The 22,530-nt window shown below is 39.0% G+C and overlaps 1 protein-coding gene across 1 annotated transcript in view; it reads left to right on the forward strand.

The window, feature by feature from the left end:
- Positions 1 to 22,530, forward strand: part of LOC124595256 (disks large homolog 5) — a 172,063-nt gene that overhangs the window by 10,681 nt on the left and 138,852 nt on the right. Inside the window, exons 2-4 of the mRNA XM_047133923.1 lie at positions 2,151 to 2,266; positions 13,765 to 13,897; positions 16,483 to 16,702. Of these exons, the coding sequence (XP_046989879.1) occupies positions 2,224 to 2,266; positions 13,765 to 13,897; positions 16,483 to 16,702 (396 nt within the window). The 5' untranslated portion in view covers positions 2,151 to 2,223. The remainder of the gene's footprint in view (positions 1 to 2,150; positions 2,267 to 13,764; positions 13,898 to 16,482; positions 16,703 to 22,530) is intronic.

A 22,530-nucleotide genomic window follows, 5' to 3' on the forward strand; every position in this document is an offset into this window, starting at 1 on the left:
CCCTACTGCTTTTTATAAAACACAAATATTGTTTTTAACTTCTGAGAAGCCTGCTGTATCTGACTAAATGTTATTCCCTTCCAAATCCAAAAATGTGTCTTTATTGCTTAGATTACAGCAGATTATTGTTCCTAATCAACAGTAATAGGAGCATTTGGGTTTCAGACATCCAATTTATTCTTTGTTCAGCTAAACTTATGTAACAAGGCACAGAAGTACCTGAGTGTTTAGTCATCACCTAAGTTTTTCAGCCTGCTACAACCAACATTCTTTCAGCCAGGCCACCAGTGTCAGGGAACTAGCACATAGCAGTAGAACCTGTGACAACTGAATCCATGCTGCACTAACCTGTCAGGACCTCAAGAGTTTGGCAAAACATGTGAACAATGCTAAACCTGAGCAGAGCTGTGTTCATATTAGTCATAGGCCTTGAGTGTTTCCAGCTCTTTCAGCCTTGGGTCAACAAGACCATATTGCATGCTTATGAGGTACCATCTCAGTTGTCTAGTCAGTGTTGTTGTATTATGCATTTAGGTCGAGCGTAGGAGATAGCAGACATTGATTCACTAATCTGTCTGCAGTGAAGATCGGTAAACAACCCATCCAGATTTATTTCCCACGAAGTGCTCGATCAGGATGGCTTTCTTATGAGAACTGACTGCTGCACAGTGTATTTTATTTAGTGTATTTTTATTTTATTTTCTTCCTAAAGTAGCTTGCAATGAGTAAATGTACTTACGAAAGATAAGCTCCAAACGTTCGTGGGTGCCATTTTCTGTTGACTCTTGTGAAGATAATTCTCATCAGAGTTATAACATGAACTTTAGATCTAACCTACATTAGGACATCAGTGAGTGAGCAACCGTCTCACAGTCAAGAAGTAATATGATGGCATCTTAATCTCCAGGAGATTTAATTAGCTACATTATAAAAGGCATTTGCACTGCTGTGAGAAATGCCAGTAGGGTAAGATGGGATGTGTGTTATAACTTCATAATTGAGATGAAACTTGACTTTGTCAAGAAGGATTCAGTGTGTCAAAATTGAAAGGCAATTACTGTTATTGTTAGCAGTCATTCCATTGTGCGTGTCTGCGACTCAGTGCTTCCTCTGTGTGGTGAGTAGCAATCGGTCCTTTGCTTATTGTTGCCATTCCATCCTGGAGTTGTTTGGTGGTGATATAAAAGTAATTAGTATTTTGTAAAGTTTGCACTGTGAGACCACAGGCAACCACAAATGCCTTTAATTAAATCGTTAAAAAACTAATGTGTTTGCTAGATTATTCCTGTATCATAAAAAATCACACTTATTTCATAAATATATGCGTACAATGCAATAGTGTACTTAGGCAAAGCCGACTGAAAATGGTAATGGAATAAAGAAAAAGCATTTTAGAATCTATTGTGGGTGGTTGAATCTTCCTAAATAATCCTTCCTTGAATAACACTCGTGCAGCTCAAAAATATCCATCATGGAGAAACTAAGTACTATCTCATTGTTATTTCTTATTGGACCAAGTTGCTTATGTGAAAAATTGCATATTATATACTATTTGATAGTTATTAGTTTTCATTATTGTGAATACAAACTGTGTATTCTTTATAGCAGATGTTGGTCATCAACAGGTAATGAATGAGTCACCCTTATCTGCTTATTCGTTCACTAATTCATTACATGTTATAGATCTCATCTGGAATGTAGCTCAAGTCAAAGTATACATTAGCTAAAGACAAGCGACAAATGCCGCTTTGTTAGTTATTTGAATGGCATCTGTTATCGGATGATATTACTACTAATTCACTTGCTAATAAAGACAATATTGGTGTTTTGTGGTTATATGTTACTGGTATTCCATTTTGTAACTTTATTCCATTTTAGTAATTTGTTTGTTTGGGTCATCAGCCTTTTTTTTGGCTTGACGCAGCCCAGCTCAGTTTTCTCTTTTGTGTCATAATGTTCCTTATACTAGCCAATGTTTTCCACATATTCCTTTTTGCATTGATTCTGTGAGGTCTCTCCTGAGTCCTTAATCTTATCAGTGTACTTAATTTTCAGAATCGTTCTGTAAAGACTACACGTCAAATACTTTGTTTATTTTGTGTTCCAAGTTTCCAGTTTCATACTATGTGACTGTTATTTCTCTTCTTCAGGTCACACACATAAAGGACACAAAATGAGGCAGAGAGAAAGATAGTTTGACACTAATTTCGGCAAGATCTAAACATGGCTTCGGGTGGCTCATCATTAGACAGTACAGGGAGCAATGGTAAGTGAAATGATGAGAAAAGTCTGTAATTACTTCATGCTTGACCATCCCGTACTATACATTTTGAATTTAACTGTGTGGCTTCTGGTATTTATGAAGTAATGTTGTATAGAATTGAGATGTATGTTATAGTAATATAAGCAGTGTTACTTTTATATGTTTCACTCAGCCAAATGTAATACTTAAATATCTTCAACATTTCGCAGCGCTGTCAGCAACTGTATAAATATTAATTTTAATTATGAACAGCCTAAGTTGCATCGTTTACCTAGAATTTACCTAGGTTTCAGTCGGATAACCCACCCTTCTTCAGAGTAACAGTATCTACTGTTTGTCCATAGTTGACATTGTCAAGCTAAAACTACCAATCCATAAATTATCGTCAAACTGTAAAACTTATCTGGCACTGCCTCGGCCCCACTTCGTGACCGTGATGTGGCAGCCACGAGTGCTGTACTAGAACTGACCGTAGCGTCATGAGGCCTTCCTAGGTGGACACAATACCTTGCGCCTGCGCATAAACTGTATGATAGTTACTTGCTGGTACAAGACGTGAACTTAACTCCTGACCTTGACTTTACTAGTAAAGTGAAATAAAAGGTATAGCTGAGGAAAAGGGCCTATATGTTAACCTGTGCAGAATGTACTTGGATCGACTGTCTTAACATTTATGAAGTATTCATTGGTCATGATATGTGGAAGACGAAATGTGCTTAAAAAGTATGGCCTATCTAGGAAAATTTTTGTGCTTAAGCATGAATTTCAATCACCTAAAAAGAACCTAGGAGTGGGAAGGACAATATAAAGCCAACATCATCATTATTACGACTAGGTCTAGAAATTTTTTTATGACGTAACTGTTAAGCACTTGCTTAGCTATGGTTACAACACATGAACATGCTATTGACTTAGCACACAAATGGTCATGATTGAACTTATGAACAAGTCTATATCTAATCTGTAACATCCGGCAATACAGGCCATACAAATTAGATGGTGATTATTCAAGATTAGTATATTTGACCTGAAACGGTCTAGAATCAACTCAAAACCTAATGCGCGTGCCTGATTGAACTTCTTGGTGAAGTTATGGTTATGAGTTGCAGAAAACACCATAGTAGGGGATAGTGTGGTGGCAGTGGGGTACTCAATTTGCCTTCATGGAGGTGATCCACACACATACTGTAAAAGCTGTGTGTGGGCCACTGCCATCATAATACGGGCCTGAAGACCACTGCCATTGAACTTAGGGAATGACAGCGGAAATATGCTTAAAGCTAAAGTGTGACTTGGCTAACATTGCTCCAGTCAACACACTTAAAAACTATTGACCAACATAGGTTGATTATGCTCTAAGCAAGTTTTTAAGTGTGTTGACTAGAGTGATGTTCACCAAGTCACACTTTAGCTTAGAGCATAATCAACCTATGTTGGGCCTTATGACACTACGGTCAATTCTAGTACAGCACCGCATCGCGGTCACGAAGTGGGGCCGAGGCAGTGTCAGATAAGTTTTACTGTTTGACGATAATTTATGGATTTGTAGTTTTAGCTTGATGATGTCCACTATGGACAAACAGTAGATACTGTTATTCTGAAGAAGGTTGGGTTATCCAGACTGAAACCTAGGTAAATTCTACATAAACGGTGCAACTGAGGCTGTTCATAATTAAAATTAAATATCACACTATCTCAAATGTTTGTTTCTTTGAACATTACCCTTCTGCCACTATTTGGAGAGATTTGTTTCACTTTTGCCTGCCTTTCTTAGATATTTTGTGGAAACACTTACTGCCAATTGAGATTCTCATTTAGTGTGTTGTGTTTCATGATTGCATTGTGTGAGGTCCCAAACTACTCCATTTCTGTGTGGTGGTTTCTTTGTTAAAAAGTAGACATGGCTTTCATGATGCCATCTTTTTCAGCTTCTCGCATTTTCTATAACTGGATCATAGATTTTCCTTTCTTTGGCTTTTAGTTGCTATGCTAGTGTTCCTTGTTCATTATGAAGTGTTTGGTTACGTGGAGAGCTTCTGCAAAAACTGAAATTCTTAACTCAGTTTTCAAATGTTCCTTTAGAAAGGAGAACCCAGAAGAATTGCCCCAGTTTAATCCTCATGCCATTGGAAAGATGACTGTCAGTGGTGTTGAGAAACAGCTGAAAGTGAACAGAGCTCCAGGGCCTGATGGAATCCCTATCAGATTCTGTACTGAATTTGTGGCTGAGTTAGCCACTCTTCTAACTATAAACTATCGTGGATCCCTCAGACAAAAAGTTGTGCCCAGTAACTGGGAGAAAGCAAAGGTCACACCTATCTACAAGAAGGGTAGTAGAACTGATCCATAAAACTACTGTCCAATATGGAAACACAGTACATATTGTGAGCTCAAGGATAATGAGGTATCTTGACCAGAATGACCTCCTCACTACCAACCAGCGTGGACACTGTGAACGGTCTTCACATGAAAACCAACTCTCTCTTCTCTCGTGGGACATCTTGAAAGCCGTTGCTTAAAGCAGTCAGGTAGATGCAGTGTTTCTTGACTTCCAAAAGGCATCTGATACAGTACCACATGTACACATACTATCAAAAGTACAATCGCATGGGGTATCAAGTGAAATTTGTGACAGGATTGAGGACTTTTTGGTAGGTAAAGCGCAGCATGTTATCTGAGGTGAAGAGTTGTTGTCAAATCTAAGAGAAACATCTGGTGTGCCCAGGGTAATGTGTTGGTACCCTTGCTGTTCTTGTTGTTTATTAATGACCTTATGGACAATATTCCCCCCCCCCCCCCCCTCCCCCCCTCCCACCTGCCAATGAACCATGGACCTTGCCGTTGGTGGGGAGGCTTGCGTGCCTCAGCGATACAGATGGCCTTACCGTAGGTGCAACCACAATGGAGGGGTATCTGTTGAGAGGCCAGACAAACATGTGGTTCCTGAAGAGGGACAGCAGCCTTTTCAGTAGTTCCAGGGGCAACGGTCTGGATGATTGACTGATCTGGCCTTGTAACACTAGCCAAAACGGCCTTGATGTGCTGGTACTGCGAATGGCTGAAAGCAAGGAGAAACTACAGCTGTAATTTTTCCTGAGGGCATGCAGCTTTACTGTATGGTAATGATGATGGCTTCCTCTTGGGTAGAATGTTGCAGAGGTAAAATAGTCCCCCATTCAGATCTCCGGGCGGGGACTACTCAAGAGGACGTCGTTATCAGGAGAGAGAAAACTGGCATTCTACGGATCGGAGTGTGAAATGTCAGATCCCTTAATTGGGCAGGTAGGTTAGAAAATTTAAAAAGGGAAATGGACAGGTTAAAGTTAGATATAGTGGGAATTAGTGAAGTTCGGTGGCAGGAGGAACAAGACTTTTGGTCAGGTGAATACAGGGTTATAAATACAAAATCAAATAGGGGTAATGCAGGAGCAGGTTTAATAACGAATAAAAAAATGGGAGTGCGAGTAAGCTACTACGAACAGCATAGTGAACGCATTATTGAAGCAAAGATAGACACGAAACCCATGCCTACCACAGTAGTACATGTTTACATGCAAACTAGCTCCACAGATGACTAAGAGATTGAAGAAATGTTTGATGAGATAAAAGAAATTATTCAGGTAGTGAAGGGAGATGAAAATTTAATAGTCATGGGTGACTGGAATTCGAGAGTAGGAAAAGGGAGAGAAGGAAACATAGTAGGTGAATATGGATGGGGGGTAAGAAATGAAAGAGGAAGCAGTCTGGTAGAATTTTGCACAGACCATAACTTAATCATAGCTAACACTTGGTTCAAGAATCATAAAAGAAGGTTGTATACATGGAAGAATCCTGGAGATACTAAAAGGTATCAGATAGATTATATAATTGTAAGACAGAGATTTAGGATCCAGGTTTTAAGTTGTAAGACATTTCCAGGGGCAGATGTGGACTCTGACCACAATCTATTGGTTATGAACTGTAGATTAAGACTGAAGAAACTGCAAAAAGGTGGGAATTTAAGGATATGGGACCTGGATAAACTGACTAAACCAGAGGTTGTACAGAGTTTCAGGGAGAGCATAAGGGAACAATTGACAGGAGTGGGGGAAAGAAATACAGTAAAAGAAGAATAGGTAGCTCTGAGGGATGAAGTAGTGAAGGCGGCAGAGGATCAAGTAGGTAAAAAGACGAGGGCTAGTAGAAATCCTGAATTTAATTGATGAAAGGAGAAAATATAAAAATGCAGTAAACGAAGCAGGCAAAAAGAAATATAAATGTCTCAAAAATGAGATCGACAGGAAGTGCAAAGTGGCTAAGGAGGGATGGCTAGAGGACAAATGTAAGGATGTAGAGGCTTATCTCACTAGGGGTAAGGTAGATACTGCCTACAGGAAAATTAGAGAGACCTTTGGAGAAAAGAGAGCCACTTGTATGAATATCAAGAGCTCTGATGGAAACCCAGTTCTAAGCAAAGAAGGGAAAGCAGAAAGATGGATGGAGTGTATAGAGGGTCTATACAAGGGCAATGTACTTGAGCACAATATTATGGAAATGGAAGAGGATGTAGATGAAGATGAAATGGGAGATACGATACTGCATGAAGAGTTGGACATAGCACTGAAAGATGTGAGTCGAAACAGGGCCCCGGTAGTAGACAACATTCCATTAGAACTACTGATGGCCTAGGGTGAGCCAGTCCTGACAAAACTCTACCATCTGGTGAGCAAGATGTGTGAGACAGGCAAAATACCCTCAGACTTCAAGAAGGATATAATAATTCCAATCCCAAAGAAAGCAGGTGTTGACAGATGTGAAAATTACTGAACTATCAGTTTAATAAGTCACAGCTGCAAAATACTAACGCAAATTCTTTACAGACGAATGGAAAAACAGGTAGAAGCCGACCTCGGAGAAGATCAGCTTGGATTCTGTAGAAATGTTGGAACACGTGAGGCAGTACTGACCTTACGACTTATCTTAGAAGAAAGATTAAGGAAAGGCGAAAAACAGGTAGAAGCCGACCTCGGAGAAGATCAGCTTGGATTCCGTAGAAATGTTGGAACACGTGAGGCAGTACTGACCTTACGACTTATCTTAGAAGAAAGATTAAGGAAAGGCAAACCTATGTTTATAGCATTTGTAGACTTATAGAAAGCTTTTGACAATGTTGACTGGAATACTCTCCTTCAAATTCTAAAGGTGGCAGGGGTAAAATACAGGGAGCGAAAGGCTATTTCCAATTTGTACAGGAACCAGATGCCAATTATGAGAGTCGAGGGACATGAAAGGGAAGCAGTGGTTGGGAAGGGAGTGAGACAGGGTTGTAGCCTCTCCCCAATGTTATTCAATCTGTATATTGAGCAAGCAGTAAAGGAAACAAAAGAAAAATTTGGAGTATGTATTAAAATCCATGGAGAAGAAATAAAAACTTCGAGGTTCGCCGATGACATTGTAATTCTGTCAGAGACAGCATAGGACTTGGAAGAGCAGTTGAACGGAATGGACAGTGTCTTGAAAGACGGGTATAAGATGAACATCAACAAAAGCAAAATGAGGGTAATGAATGTAGTCAAATTAAATCGGGTGATGCCGAGGGAATTAGGTTAGGAAATGAGACACTTAAAGTAGTAAAGGAGTTTTGCGATTTGGGGAGCAAAATAACTGATGGTGGTTGAAGTAGAGAGGATACTAAATATAGACTGGCAATGGCAAGGAAAGCGTTTCTGAAGAAGAGAAATATGGATTTGAGTGTCAGGAAGTCGTTTCTGAAAGTATTTGTATGGAGTGTAGCCATGTATGGAAGTGAAACATGGACGATAAATAGTTTGGGCAAGAAGAGAATAGAAGCTTGCGAAATGTGGTGCTACAGAAGAATGTTGAAGATTAGGTGGGTAGATCACATAACTAATGAGGAGGAATTGAATAGAATTGGGGAGAAGAGGAGTTTGTGGCACTACTTGACAAGAAGAAGGGACCCCTTGGTAGAACATGTTCTGAGGCATCAAGGGATCACAAATTTAGCATCTGAGGACAGCATGAAGGGTAAAAATCGTAGAGGGAGACCAAGAGATGAATACACTAAGCAGATTCAGAAGGATGTAGGTTGCAGTAAGTACTGGGAGATGAAGAAGCTTGCACAGGTTAGGGTAGCATGGAGAGCTGCATCAAACCAGTCTCAGGACTGAAGACGACAACAACAACAACAACAACAACAACAACAACATGGACAATATTAATAGTAACGTCAGATTTTTTACAAATGATGCCTTTATCTATAATGAATTACTGTCTGAAAGAAGCTGCAATAAATATTCAGTGTGTGAGACCTGCACCATGTAGGACTAACAGGGGATATTGAACATATACAGAGAAGGCCTGTATGAATGGTAATAGATTTGTTTGACCTGTGCGAGAGTGTCACAGAGATACTGAAGAAACTGAACTGGCAAACTCTTGAAGATGTACGTTAATCACCCTGAGGAAGTTTACTTACCAAGTTCCAAGAACTGGCTATAAGTTACAACCCTAGGAAGGTACTAAAACCCCCTATGAACCCATCACGTAGGTATTGCGAGGACAGGATTATATTAATTACAGCATGCATAAAGGCATTTAAAAAATCATTCTTCTCACACGCCATACATAAATGGAATGGGAAGAAACCCCAGTAATAGTGCAGTGGGACATATCCTTTGCCGCGCACTTCTCTATGGTTTGCAGAGTACAGCTGTAGATGTAGTTGCTTAAGTGGCTGTTAAGTAATGGTCAAGCTCGACAAGGACACCAATAATTTGTGATAAAAGACTCTTTATCAAGCAGAGTGTTGCAGTGGTAAGACACTAGACTCTCGTTTTGGAGGACTGCGGTCCCTATCCCCATCTGAACATCTGGATTTAGATTTTCTGTAGTTTCTCTAAAACAAATATCGTGATGGGCTCTTTGATGAAGACACATCCAGTTTCCTTTTGCATTCTTCCTCAGTCTGAGCACATGCTCCGAGTGTAAAGACCTCATCATTGATGGGGCATTAAACCCCATTCTTCCTTTCTTTTATTAATAAACAACTTTGATAAAATGGTAGACCATTTCTATGTCATTGATCCTTGACTTGGATACCTCTGTGTTGGAGGGGTTGGGCTCAATTAATTGGCATATGTATTTAAAGGTCTTTGCATATTTTATTTAGCTCAATTTGCCCCTAGTTCTTCGGAAACTAACTTGATATCCATTATAAACTGTATTATGTCAAATGAGATTTGATGGCCCCCATTTATGGATTCAGTCGATAATCTGTTGATCTTTTAACTGTTGTGTTAAAAGAATAGATTTTCCTATGGCTCATTCATTTCTGTGGCACAAAGACTGGGAATTGCCATTTCTTACTTAATACAACTGCCTAATAGATGTTCACAAAATTGTATGTATGGCCCATTTATGAAACAAATGATGTTCAAAACTCAGTTTTCGCGACTCCTTCCATCATTCATAATTATTTTTGGTAAATGTGGTAACACAGTAATTAAGACTTAGTCGATGAGTGAAGCCCAACCATCTTAAAATATTTTTTCTGGTTTTCTGATGTATGACTCTACAGTATGATCTGGAAGATAGAAGAAGGGATTTCCTGTGATAGTTCCCTCCCTTAATTTTTACCCAGCTAAGCCGTGTTTCCACCTTTTAAATACTGTTCTGTTGACTGAACGCTCAATCAACATTTACTTTATGGATGACTTTCTTCGTTTTAGCTGGTATGCTGCACTTTCCCCTATGTATCCTGGTTTCCTCCCTGAGGAAGGAACTAATGTTATAAAAACTAGGCTGAGTGTTTTAACTTTCAAATTTGACAATTGGCAGTACAGGAATATTTCTTCCTGAAGGTATATACTGGCTAGCCATTCTGTCTGTCTGCAATATTATGCCGTTTATTCATTCATTTGATGTGTAGGAATTTATTACTGTTTTTATATAACTAGTTCACAAGGTCCTTAATTGTGAATGCATGTAGTGTTTTTGCATTAATTACACTAGTTCATCCAATGAAATAAGTTCTCCTGTTATCACTCTTGACAAGTTTGGATTTTGCGCATGTGTTGTGAAAAATCGTAATCGTGACCGTGTACTTACTCAATTAGTTTCATGGGTACTGCATATGATTGCTGTCACATGTTTATAAGTATGAGGAGATTAAAATCAGCTATTGTGTGTGGGGTTTGAGTGATGGTTTATACTTTGGATATATTAGTATAACAATTGTAAAAACTGACCTTCAGAAGATCAGTGAGGGTTACAGCAGTGTGTGTGTGTGTGTGTGTGTGTGTGTGTGTGGGGGGGGGGGGGGGGAGAGAGAGAGAGAGAGAGAGAGAGAGAGAGAGAGAGAGAGAGACCATACGACCCTACCTAAGTCGTCGTCCTCCCTCCATCCGAATCGTTTGTATGATGTAATGGCCATCACATTGGTCACAGGACTGATCTCAGACGGACACCACATCCTCGTAATGAATATTGTGATTTCTTATTTGTTGTACTTCCTGAAAGGCTGAAACACTTTGCGTAACAGGGATTCAAACCCTGAATCTTTTCTTTTGCAGGCAATACTATGACATTTTGAGACACAAACATGACTTCCAACCCACCTAACGGATTCTGTTTAAGAGGACACTCTCCTGCATGCTTCCCTTTACTACTACTCCTATGAGAAAGCAAGCTATGGTTGAGGTTGAGCATTATGATTACATAGCTCAGTGGATAACAGCAATGTCTATGATGCTGATTCATGTACTGACCCAGACTAGCATAGGTTTTAATTTCTAAGGGAGTAAATAACAGCCAACACTCAGCTGTAGAGTGAAAAAATTATTCTGGTTATTGATTGCTTGCATAGTCACATTTTAATTGCTTGTTTCTCTTCACTAAGATACAGTCTGATGCAGTTATCATATATGTCTCTCATCTGAGAACTATAAGGTTTATGCAATAAACCCATGTATGTAAGACAGCTATATTTTCAGCAGTGACTACCATTTACAGATTTTTACTCGAGGTTGGAAATATTGCAATGTATGTTAATCAAAGTTTTTGATTACTGAAGTATTATTATACTGTAAACCAAAGGTCAGTGATTGGAGACTCTAGAAAATAATTTTGTGAAATGTATTGAAGGCACAGTGTATGTCATCATTAATTTCATTCTTTGTGATTAACAAAATTTGAGCACATTGTATGTAGCAGCATGATTAATTCTGTTTTGATCCAAATGCAGATTTAATCAATAGCAGTGAAGGTTATTTTTCATCTACTATCATACTTATTCATGTAGAACTGTAATCAACAAATGTCATTTAAAATATATGTAGGCTTCCCATATTTTTTGGGTCCAACCCAAGATGTACTACCATTTTCCTTTGGGTCCAACCCAGGGCATATTTTTGAAATCAATTAAAAGTCATAACAGTTTACTGAAACGCTAAATTTTAGTTATTCAGATGTATTTTTCACTAGATATGACTCTTTTTCAGAAGTGGTTTGTACGTTATAAAATTCACAATAAGGAAGTTCTGAAATAATTTTAAATTTAGCAGATGTTTAACAGTAGATTCTGAATGTCTACTGCTTTCTGCAGATCAAATATTCTCCATAGCTGAACAATCCCTTTCAACTGGAGCAGATGACAAGACATTGCAGACTCAACCATTTTAGAAATATGGGGTGGGCCAAAAGTCGCTGCTCATCGCAACCTATTGAAAACATTAACGTAATTGTGTTTGTTTATGATGATTATAGATACAAGCACCAGAGTGCACTGATATATTTTTTTCAGATAATAATTGATACAAACACCAGAATGCACTGTTATTAAAGCAAACATCTTTGACATTGTACATTGTTGATTTTCATCTGTTATAAAGACATTTTCTTATGAAAAAAGTTTTTGTTTAAAAAAAGTGTTACCAAGGTGGTTGTAATTTAATAATAAATGAATGGAATAATAATTTCAACACTGTTCCACCTACAAGGAAGACTGACTACAATTTACAGAAATGTTTTGAGAAAAGTGGAGCCACAGAGAATTGCCCCTGGTTAAGTAGGCCAACAATAAGTCGTGAAACTAAGCTTAAGGTTTTACAAGTGGTTATCCAGAGCTCTAAAAAGTCTACTCACACTCTCAAATAGGGTATTTCTAGAACTTCTGTGCAGAGAATTTTACATAAGGCCAAATTCAAACATTACATACCTAATCTCATACACAAGCTGTTAGAAAACAATCCTGGTTGTAGCCTTCAGCTTTGCGAGACAGTGTTAAATGTATTAGGAGAAAGTGATAATGAGTTGTTTCCTAAGATAGTGTGAAGTGATGAGGCAACTTTCAAATTATCAGGTCATGTCAACAGTTACAACTGTACATATTGGTATGCAGAGTACCATAGAACTGTTTTTAAGAGCCAGTTAAATTAACCTGGTGTTGCTGTTTGGAATGGTATTTCATAGCGTGGAGTAAATGGGTCTTGGTTGTTTGATGACAGTAACAGGAGAGAACTACCTGGAAATGTTGACAACCCATGTGACTCTGAGACTACAAATAACGTGTGACAACTTCAACTCACTTTGCTTTCAACATGATGGATCCCCACATTACAGTGGGTACTGACTTTTGGCCCAGTGTGTATTGCAAAATGAATTATCAGTCTTTTGAAACTCCCCACTTCTCTTCAACAATGTGTGGTAGTTTTTCAGAATGTGAATCATGACCTACACTTTGGTTTTGAATTACCTGGTTCATTACACCATTTCAGAAGTTTATACTAAACACACAATTCTTTCAGACCATGCTTAAATGATGAGATAAAAAACAAATAGAGGTAAAATGATCAAAAACATGTAGATTAGTTACTGCACACAAGAGAAGAGCATAAACACATTGGCTCTGCTATGTTGCCAAATGACTAAGTGAAAAGTTACGGTGGGACTGGTAACCATGCCTCTCAGTCAATGTCAGCTATTTGTTTAGACACATGTATCATGGTAGTGACACCACTGTGAGAGAATATTCTCATTGAGATAAAGTGTGTTTCAGTTGGCAAATTTCTCATCTGTTTTTCCCAGGTGAGCTCATGTTGATGTTCCGAGACACTCCTTTGATCTTATTGGTTATACAGAAAAACACAACTGTCCTATTACACTGCTAAATTATTCAAATCTCTTCCACATGCAGATGTATGTATGTGAAAGTTAACTGAGATCCTTACAGAACTCCAGTTGCTTTATAGTCAAGTCTGTAGTTATTAAAAGGATCTAGCTAAAATTTTTGGCCTGCTATGAATAATCAATTTTTCTCAAATAACTTGCCTTGCAGACACTTTTGTTTCCCCCTTCCTTCCATTGTGTTATAATCTCCCCCCCCCCCCCCAATATCTCTCTCTCTCTCTCTCTCTCTCTCTCTCTCTCTCTCTCTCTCTCTCTCTAATTTACTTACATTGCTGCTGGTTGCTTCATTAAACAACATATTTTTGGATAATTTTCAGGAACGCTGTCCAGAAGCTATACAGTGTCCAATAATGACAGAAGTAACTCATCTGGGGTTGCCTCTGTAAGAGACTATGATGGCCTTAAGCAACAATGTGACAAAGCGATGCATGAACTCCAACTACTCAGGAGGTACAAAAATATATTCACATTTCAGTTTTTTTAGTATATCTTTATTTTTTTTATATAAAAGTGGTATGATAAGTGTATTTTCGGAGGTGGTGCATGACAGCTTATAAATGTTTGAAGAAAAAAAAAAAATCGTGTTACGCCTTGAGTTGCTGATAAAATTGTTTGTTCAAGCAACCAGTTTCAGTCGACTGACCATCATATGGCATGAATCTGTTCATAGCATTAGCACTGACAGCAGTTATAGCATGAATGAATGCACTACCCATCACAACTTTTATTAATTGATGATGTGACTTATATTATGATATGATAGCAGTGCCTGATTAATGGTGTAATCATCTGACATTCATGATTTTATGTTTCACCTAACATGATGCTCTGAATACTCTACTTTTGTGAACCTGATCAGCACCTCAAGGCAGTAATATGACCTTTTCCTAGCATGATAAGAAAGGCTAATTTTGTCTATGCAATCCTTGGTGCTTCATGTGTTTTCAGTTTTCAAGTTGTGTGGCCTTATTTAGTTGTTCTTATGTATTATGTACATTTTGTAGTAATTACTGATTACTTTAATTAAAAAGTAATTATTTTGAAAGTAATATGTCTCTGCTACGTGTACCTCAACCTGGTGTTGCTGTTTGGAATGGTATTTCATGTCGTGGAGTTAATGAGTCTTGATTGTTTGATGACAGTAACAGGAGAGAACTACCTGGAAATGTTGACAACCCATGTGACTCTGAGACTACAAATAACGTGCAACAACTTCAACTCACTTTGCTTTCAACATGCATTTTGCTGTCAATTTACAGCATTTCTGGGGCACTTGTACTAGAGTGTTAATTTTGAAAATTAAGGAATGTGCCCAGTAATCAGAGAGATTATGTTGTCAGGAGTTTTTGCTTTGAATGCTGATAACAAATCACGCGAGCAAATAAAGGGTCAGTTTTGGGTGGTTCATAATTAATGTTTTCAAGACTACTAAATTTTCCAATCCTAATTTTTACTATTATATTACTCATTATGTTTGTTCCTGTACACAAACAACTGGCAGATCTTATTTAGAATCCTTGACTTTAATAAGCAACTTGTGGATCTTGTTCACAGTTGCCAAACCCTTTCAACATTTTAAAAGTAAAATGCAGACTCCAGGGAAGCCATTTTCCTGCATAAGCTGTTTTGTTTTAAAATTAGCTAATTTTGCCCCTTTTGGGCATTTAAAGCTACCCGGTGGCAAAAACAGTAGTTATAACAGCATGTTTTGATGTGTTGTATTGTTGTACTGGGATAATACATGCATAAGGATCACGTTTATCCCTTTTTTACATATGGGTTTCATGTTTGAGATAGTGTCTTCCTGGAGATATCATTTGCTGCCCGAAGTACAAGCAGATTGTGTGTTCCTTGAAACTAAACTACTGCCAGTAGATGATATTTTTCACAGAGATGGCATCAGAAATTTCTGATCCACATTTTCTTCTCAGACTAGCTTTTTGTTCTGCAATAACTTGCCTTCAGTGCTGTAGAGTGATTTATTTAAAGCCACATATAGAATGGACAGCCATTACTGTTGCATCACTAATTAGCAGACAGGTTGCTGTAGCAATAGATGACCAGCAGGAGGAAAAATGTTATGTTCAGAGATGCACACATTGAGCATATTGGTGCAGTAACATCTGATGGGGAAACATTCCATGTGGGAAAAATATATCTAAAAACACAGGTGATGTGACTTACCGAACGAAAGTGCTGGCAGGTCGATAGACACACAAACAAACACAAACATACACACGAAATTCAAGCTTTCGCAACAAACTGTTGCCTCATCAGGAAAGAGGGAAGGAGAGGGAAAGACGAAAGGATGTGGGTTTTAAGGGAGAGGGTAAGGAGTCATTCCAATCTCGGGAGCGGAAAGACTTACCTTAGGGGGAAAAAAGGACAGGTATACACTCGCACATAGACACATATCCATCTGCACATACACAGACACAAGAAAATTTCTGCTTGTGTCTGTGTATGTGCGGATGGATATGTGTGTGTGTGCACGAGTGTATACCTGTCCTTTTTTCCCCCTAAGGTAAGTCTTTCCGCTCCCGGGATTGGAATGACTCCTTACCCTCTCCCTTAAAACCCAAATCCTTTCGTCTTTCCCTCTCCTTCCCTCTTTCCTGATGAGGCAACAATTTGTTGCGAAAGCTTGAATTTTGTGTGTATGTTTGTGTTTGTTTGTGTGTCTATCGACCTGCCAGCACATTTGTTCGGTAAGTCACATCATTGAAAGCAGTTTGCAAAAATGTCACCAAAGAGTCGGGGAATCTGAATGTTAGTAAAAAGATGCCACAGTGATGCCATATCAAATACAGTTTTGTAGTAATAAGCACAGATAGCAGGGAGGTTGAACTTCTGTCAGCATAGGATGTGAGGCAGAATAAAAGTGTCTTCTACAAAGTATGTTACACATTCATAAAGTAATGCACTCACCTATCAACCAAAGCCACCCAGTCTTTTTGTTTGCAGAAAATAACAGGCACAAAACTGTGAAACAATAAAAATAAAAACATATTGTTGAGATAGTCTGAAATTTGCAGGCAACACAGTGAAACTATTCGAAGATGTGATCACACAATGAAAGAACTTGAATACTACAGGGGTCAACATTTGGCAGCAATGAATCAGCTGGAAGCTGCTGCTCAAGAGTCTTCAACTCTAAGGCATAAATACAGTGATCTGGCAGCAGAGAAACAACGTTTAGATAGAGAAGTGCAGAACTTACAGAAGGAAGTAACGGAACTTCGATGTCAGCAACAGGTAAGCTAAACATGGTATCATATTTTTATTTCTAAGACTCTTTTTTTTGAGACTGGTTTAGAAATTTGTTGGTGCTGTTACCTTGAGTATTTTGATTTGTTGGATATGTCACTTTTCAGTGTATGCGAAAAATGTGAACATCTAGTAGAATTTTAAAAGTTGCATCAGTAGAAAGAAAAAAGTAAGAAACAGGAAAAGGTGGTAGTAAGATACATGATTATGCGAGGGAAATAAAAATTTACACTGAAATGTGGATCAGAAAAAGCAGAAGGCATGTGAAAGGATAGAATTTGGAGGCAAAATGTACTATTTTATTTTTTCCTGCACATTGTGCCTCCTTTTTTATGTTTACTGTATTTCTCCAGATTTCTTTTTTAGTAAAAACGGAACCCTTTTGGGATCACCTTCTTGCCTGTCTGTCCGACAGGTAAAAACCTTTTTTGCTCAGTAACAGGTCCATGTGTCAAGTTGAAATTCATGCCACATACTAACATCTGCGATCTCTTAACGGCGCAAAAAATTGCAGCTTTGAAGTCAGTACAATCAAAAGATACAGCTACTTACATTACATATTTTGATACTTACAAACTTTCTCATCAAAACCTACTTTCCATTAACATAGAATTATGAAATTTGACAAAAATTAAGGTTTCATAGTAAAAGTAAAGGGAAAAATCTGAGAATTCTTAATTTATGATTATACCATATGAAAAAAAAAAAAGATTGTCATTGTTATCCGACTATCTCTGTGTTCGTCTGTCTGTGAAGACTCCTTTTTCGGCCATTAATGTCTTATAAAAACCTATAGGCCTTGTTGACGTAGAATCATGAAATTCAGCAAGTAGCAAACTTTCACAGCAAAAGTTAAGGAAAAAATCAGGAAATTGATAATTTGGAGTTATATGACATGGAAAACATAATTTTTGGTAATTTGTTACCAAGCAGTCCAACTGTCTGTTAGGACCCTGTTTTCTCAGAAACGGATAGATCTATCAAGTTGAAACTTACGTCACATGCTAAGGTCTATGGTCCTTTGGCAGTGTAAAAAGTTTGGCTTCTAAGTCAATGCAGTCTAAAGACACGGCCATTTATGTCACATATTTTGGCACTCACAAACTCATTTGTTAGAATGTATGGGGTACTTCCCATTGACCTAGAATCATGAAATTTGCAACAAGCAAGGTTTAAAAGTACGTGTAAAGGAAAAATCTGAAAACTGTTAATTGGTAAGTATGTCCCACAAAAAAATACTTTATTGTCATTTGTTATCAAACTTCAAACTTAACATTAAAACATTCTTGGAAGTCCTCGAATTCTTGGGACGGATATCTGTCCAGTATCAATTTCAATAACAGGCAAAAATATCAAGATTCTCAATTCGCAGTATGGGCGGACTGTCTATATACATAATGAAGTTCGTATGGAACCCTCAGAGTGTGAATCCTACTTGTACCTGGCCAATTGTTTATGTATATGAGGGTATACCGAAAAGTAATCTCTCTGAATTTTTTATATGAAAACTCTTAAAGGTTTTTAAATAAAACAAATGTTAGTAACATTCTACATCTTTATTTTTCATGTCTACAGATTTACAGCCTACTGCCATTAGAGGCCTCTGAATTGTAGTGTGTAACATGGTGGTGAGTAATGAACAATGTCGATGCATGAGGAACACCATGCTGTAATCAAGTTTCAAATTCAAAGAAATTGTCCTCACATGGAGACCCTCTCCTTCAGCATGATCCCAGGGAATTCACCTCTCTTTTATGAGTATGTGCTTGGCCACTACAGGGCACTAACGCTAGCAGTGCTACTTCCCTTTCTGTGCTGCAAGAGTATCTTATTCTATTCTTTTTTCCTCTCTGCCTTTTCAATAGATTGTCCTCTTGGTGCCAACTGTGATTGGATATGGTTTGTGATTTTTAGACACTCATTTTCTTCGCTTCCCGTGCTCTACAACTTTCTATTCCTAACTATACGAGGATGATTTAGTGAGTTTGGAAATTTTCCATGAAAGAGCAGAACATTTACATTGTGTCTTCATGGTTGATAAGCTTGATTATTCCAAGGATCTTCTGAAAAGTAATTGGATATACAAAAAATCTACTCACCATGTGCCAGCAGGAGAACGCACATATAAAAAAAATGTTTTAGCTGTGCAAGCTTTCAGAACCTGCAGATCCTTCTCCCGTGAAAAGGGTAAGGAGGAGGTGTGAAGGAAAAAGATTGGAGATGTTTAGAAAAAGGGGCAGAGTTCAGAAAAGTCGCCCAGAACCCTGAGTCAGGGAGACTTACCATATGGGTTGAGAAGGAAAGACTGATTGTTGGGGACTGCACCATAAATATAAAGAATTTCAACACTGTACAGTGTATAGTTCATTGTTGACAGCTGTCTGAATTGCTCTCTGTGTGGAATTGAAAATGGAGGAAACTGAGTTTTGTGCTGTTATTGCATATTTTCATTTGGAGGGTTGGAATGCCGCACAAATCGAAACAGAATTAGATGAAGTTCATATTGACTCTGCACCATGATTGAAGACCATTTACAAAATCCAGGATGGAATGTAACAATATTATGAAAAGGAAAGTTGCTACTCACTTTATAGCAGAGATGCTGAGGCGCGCAAGCGCGCACGCACACACACACACACACACACACACACACACACACACACACACACACACACACACACACCCACGTGCACCTGCAACTGCAGTCTCAGGCAACTGAAATCACACTGCAAGCAGCAGCAGCAGCAGTTCTTGATGGGAGTAGTGATTGGGTGGGGGTAAGGAGGAGGCTGGGGTGGGGAGGGGCAGGTATAGTAACATAGTGGTAGCGGACAGTAAAGTGCTGCAAGTTTGACGGTTTTGATGAAAAAAAAAAAAAAAATATATATATATATATATATATATATATATATATATATATATATATATATATATCTCTCTAAAAACAAAGATGATGTGACTTACCAAATGAAAGTGCTGGCAGGTCGACAGACACAAACAAACACAAACATACACACAAAATTCAAGCTTTCGCAACAAACTGTTGCCTCATCAGGAAAGAGGGAAGGAGAGGGAAAGACGAAAGGAAGTGGGTTTTAAGGGAGAGGGTAAGGAGTAACACAACACCCAGTCCCTGAGCGGAGAAAATTTCCGACCCAGCCGGGAATCGAACCCGGGGCCTTAGGATTGACAGTCTGTCACACTGACCACTCAGCTACCGGGGCTGAGTGGTCAGCGTGACAGACTGTCAATCCTAAGGGCCCGGGTTCGATTCCCGGCTGGGTCGGAAATTTTCTCCGCTCAGGGACTGGGTGTTGTGTTACTCCTTACCCTCTCCCTTAAAACCCACTTCCTTTCGTCTTTCCCTCTCCTTCCCTCTTTCCTGATGAGGCAACAGTTTGTTGCGAAAGCTTGAATTTTGTGTGTATGTTTGTGTTTGTTTGTGTCTGTCGACCTGCCAGCACTTTCATTTGGTAAGTCACATCATCTTTGTTTTTAGATATATATTTCCTATGTGGAATGTTTCCCTCTATTATAACCATATATATATATATATATATATATCATCATCATCATTTATTGCCTTATCGGGCCTTTAAGGCCTACAGCAAGAAGAACAAAAGGAAAAGTAAAGACAAAAAGACTTACAAAAGTACTCTATACAGTAGTAAAAGTTACATATGTACATTACAGCTTAAAGAAAAACGAAAAAAAGACAGGGCATTCAATCAAAGGTTTAAAAGGCAAGAGGGATACATTACAGAAACAAAAAAACAAAAAAAAACACACACGCAGTGTCTGTCAATTACACGAGAGGAGGGAGCTGTTGCAGATGGCAGTCCATCTCATCCGGTCGTTGGCGTCCTCCTCCACGGCTGCTGGTTCCACTTCTTTCAGGATCGTTGTTATCCTATCCTTCCATCGAGTTCTTGGGCGTCCTCTAGGGCGTTTTCCTGTGGGTTGAGAGTGGAGGACTCTGTTTGGAAGGGATCCGTCTGCCCGTAGGATGTGGCCAAACCATTGGAGTCTCTTCTGCGCCAATATTCGTCCAATGTGTGGCTTTCCATACCGCTGGTATAAATCTTCTTTTTTTCTTCGTTCCCATTTACCTTCCATGGCATTGTAGATGGGTCCATATATCTTCCGAAGTACCTTCCTTTCAAATGCACATATTGCTTCTTCTGCTGTTGCTGATGTTGCCCAAGTTTCACAGCCGTATAAAAGTACTGGTCTCACCAGTGTCGTGTATAGGTGGATCTTGTTCTTCTGCGATATCAGCCGAGATCTGAAAAGATTGTTCGGGCTAAAGAACATGCGATTAGCATTTGTTATACGTTGCTGTACTTCTTTCGTTACTTCACTTCTATTTGTTAGTATGGAGCCCAGGTACTTGAACTCTTCAACTCGTTCGAAGGTATGCCTGTCGACATCAATGGAAGGAGGGAGATCTCGGCGGCGTGATACAACAAGATATTTAGTTTTTTCCTCGTTCACCACCAGCCCAATTTTCTCTGCATTGTGGAGGAATCGGGAAGTATCCCTGCGTACTTGCTCTAGAGTGTCGCCAAGGATCACAACATCATCAGCAAATGCCAAGATTGTGTCTGCTCCCACCATCTCCATCTCTCTGGTTCGACAAGTGTCACGGCTTACTTTTTCCAGGGCCAAATTGAATAATATTGGCGCCAATGGATCTCCTTGTCTCAATCCATTTTGTATACTGAATGATGGTGATAGTTGATTACCAAACCGCACTTGGGCCGTAGACTGAGAGTAGCAAGCAGCAATTAAGCGGATGTATTTTGATGGGATGCCAAGTTCCTCTAACGTTTCCCATAACGTGGCGCGGTCAATGCTGTCATAAGCTTGTCGAAAATCGATGAAGATGAGGTGTAGATCCTTATTGAATTCGTAGAATTTTTCTATCAACTGCCTCAGAGTAAATATGTGATCAATTGTCGATCGTCCAGCAACGAACCCACATTGATAGGTCCCTACAATTCCTTCAGCCAGTGGTTTCATGCGGTTTAGTAGCAGTGTTGTAAAAACTTTGTAGCCAATTTCAAGTAACGAAATCCCTCGGTAGTTGGATACATGAGTAGCATCTCCCTTCTTGAATATGGGACATATGATTGCTCCCTTCCATTCCTCAGGAATAACTTCTGCTTCCCAGATGGTAGAAATTAATCGTTTCAAAGCACCCACCAGTGTTTCCCCTCCCAAGCGAAGCATCTCAGCTGTGATACCACTACCTCCTGGAGCCTTGTTGTTCTTGAGTGCTTTTAGGGCAACACTGATTTCTTCCTCAGATGGTTCAGGGACTTCAACTCTGTCAAAACGGGCATCCGTCTGTGTTGTCCCTACTGGTGGGTTGTCGGGATTCAATAGGTTTTCAAAATGTTTTTTAAATAGGGTTGCTTGCTCTTCTGGCGGTACAACTTCACCCGTCTCATTCGTTAGGACCAATGTACGTTGTCTGTATGCGCCTCTGGCGAATCTTGTTCCAATTGTAAATCCAGAAAATCCATTTACGTATCCAGTTTCGTCACCATTTTGATCCGTCCAGTTTTTCCTTTTGTCTTTTTCTTTAACCAGAATCTTTTTTTTTACAGAGGATGGGGGGTTGGCCCATCCTCTAACCCTCCTCCTTTCTCATCCGGGCTTGGGACCGGCAATGGCAAGATGAGGTGACTTACCGAACGAAAGCGCTGGCAGGTCGATAGACACACAAACAAACACAAACCCACTTCCTTTCGTCTTCCCCTCTCCTTCCCTCTTTCCTGATGAGGCAACAGTTTGTTGCGAAAGCTTGAATT

The sequence above is a fragment of the Schistocerca americana genome, chromosome 2 (genome assembly GCF_021461395.2).
Source record: "Schistocerca americana isolate TAMUIC-IGC-003095 chromosome 2, iqSchAmer2.1, whole genome shotgun sequence".
Classification (NCBI taxonomy): Eukaryota; Metazoa; Arthropoda; class Insecta; order Orthoptera; family Acrididae; genus Schistocerca; species Schistocerca americana.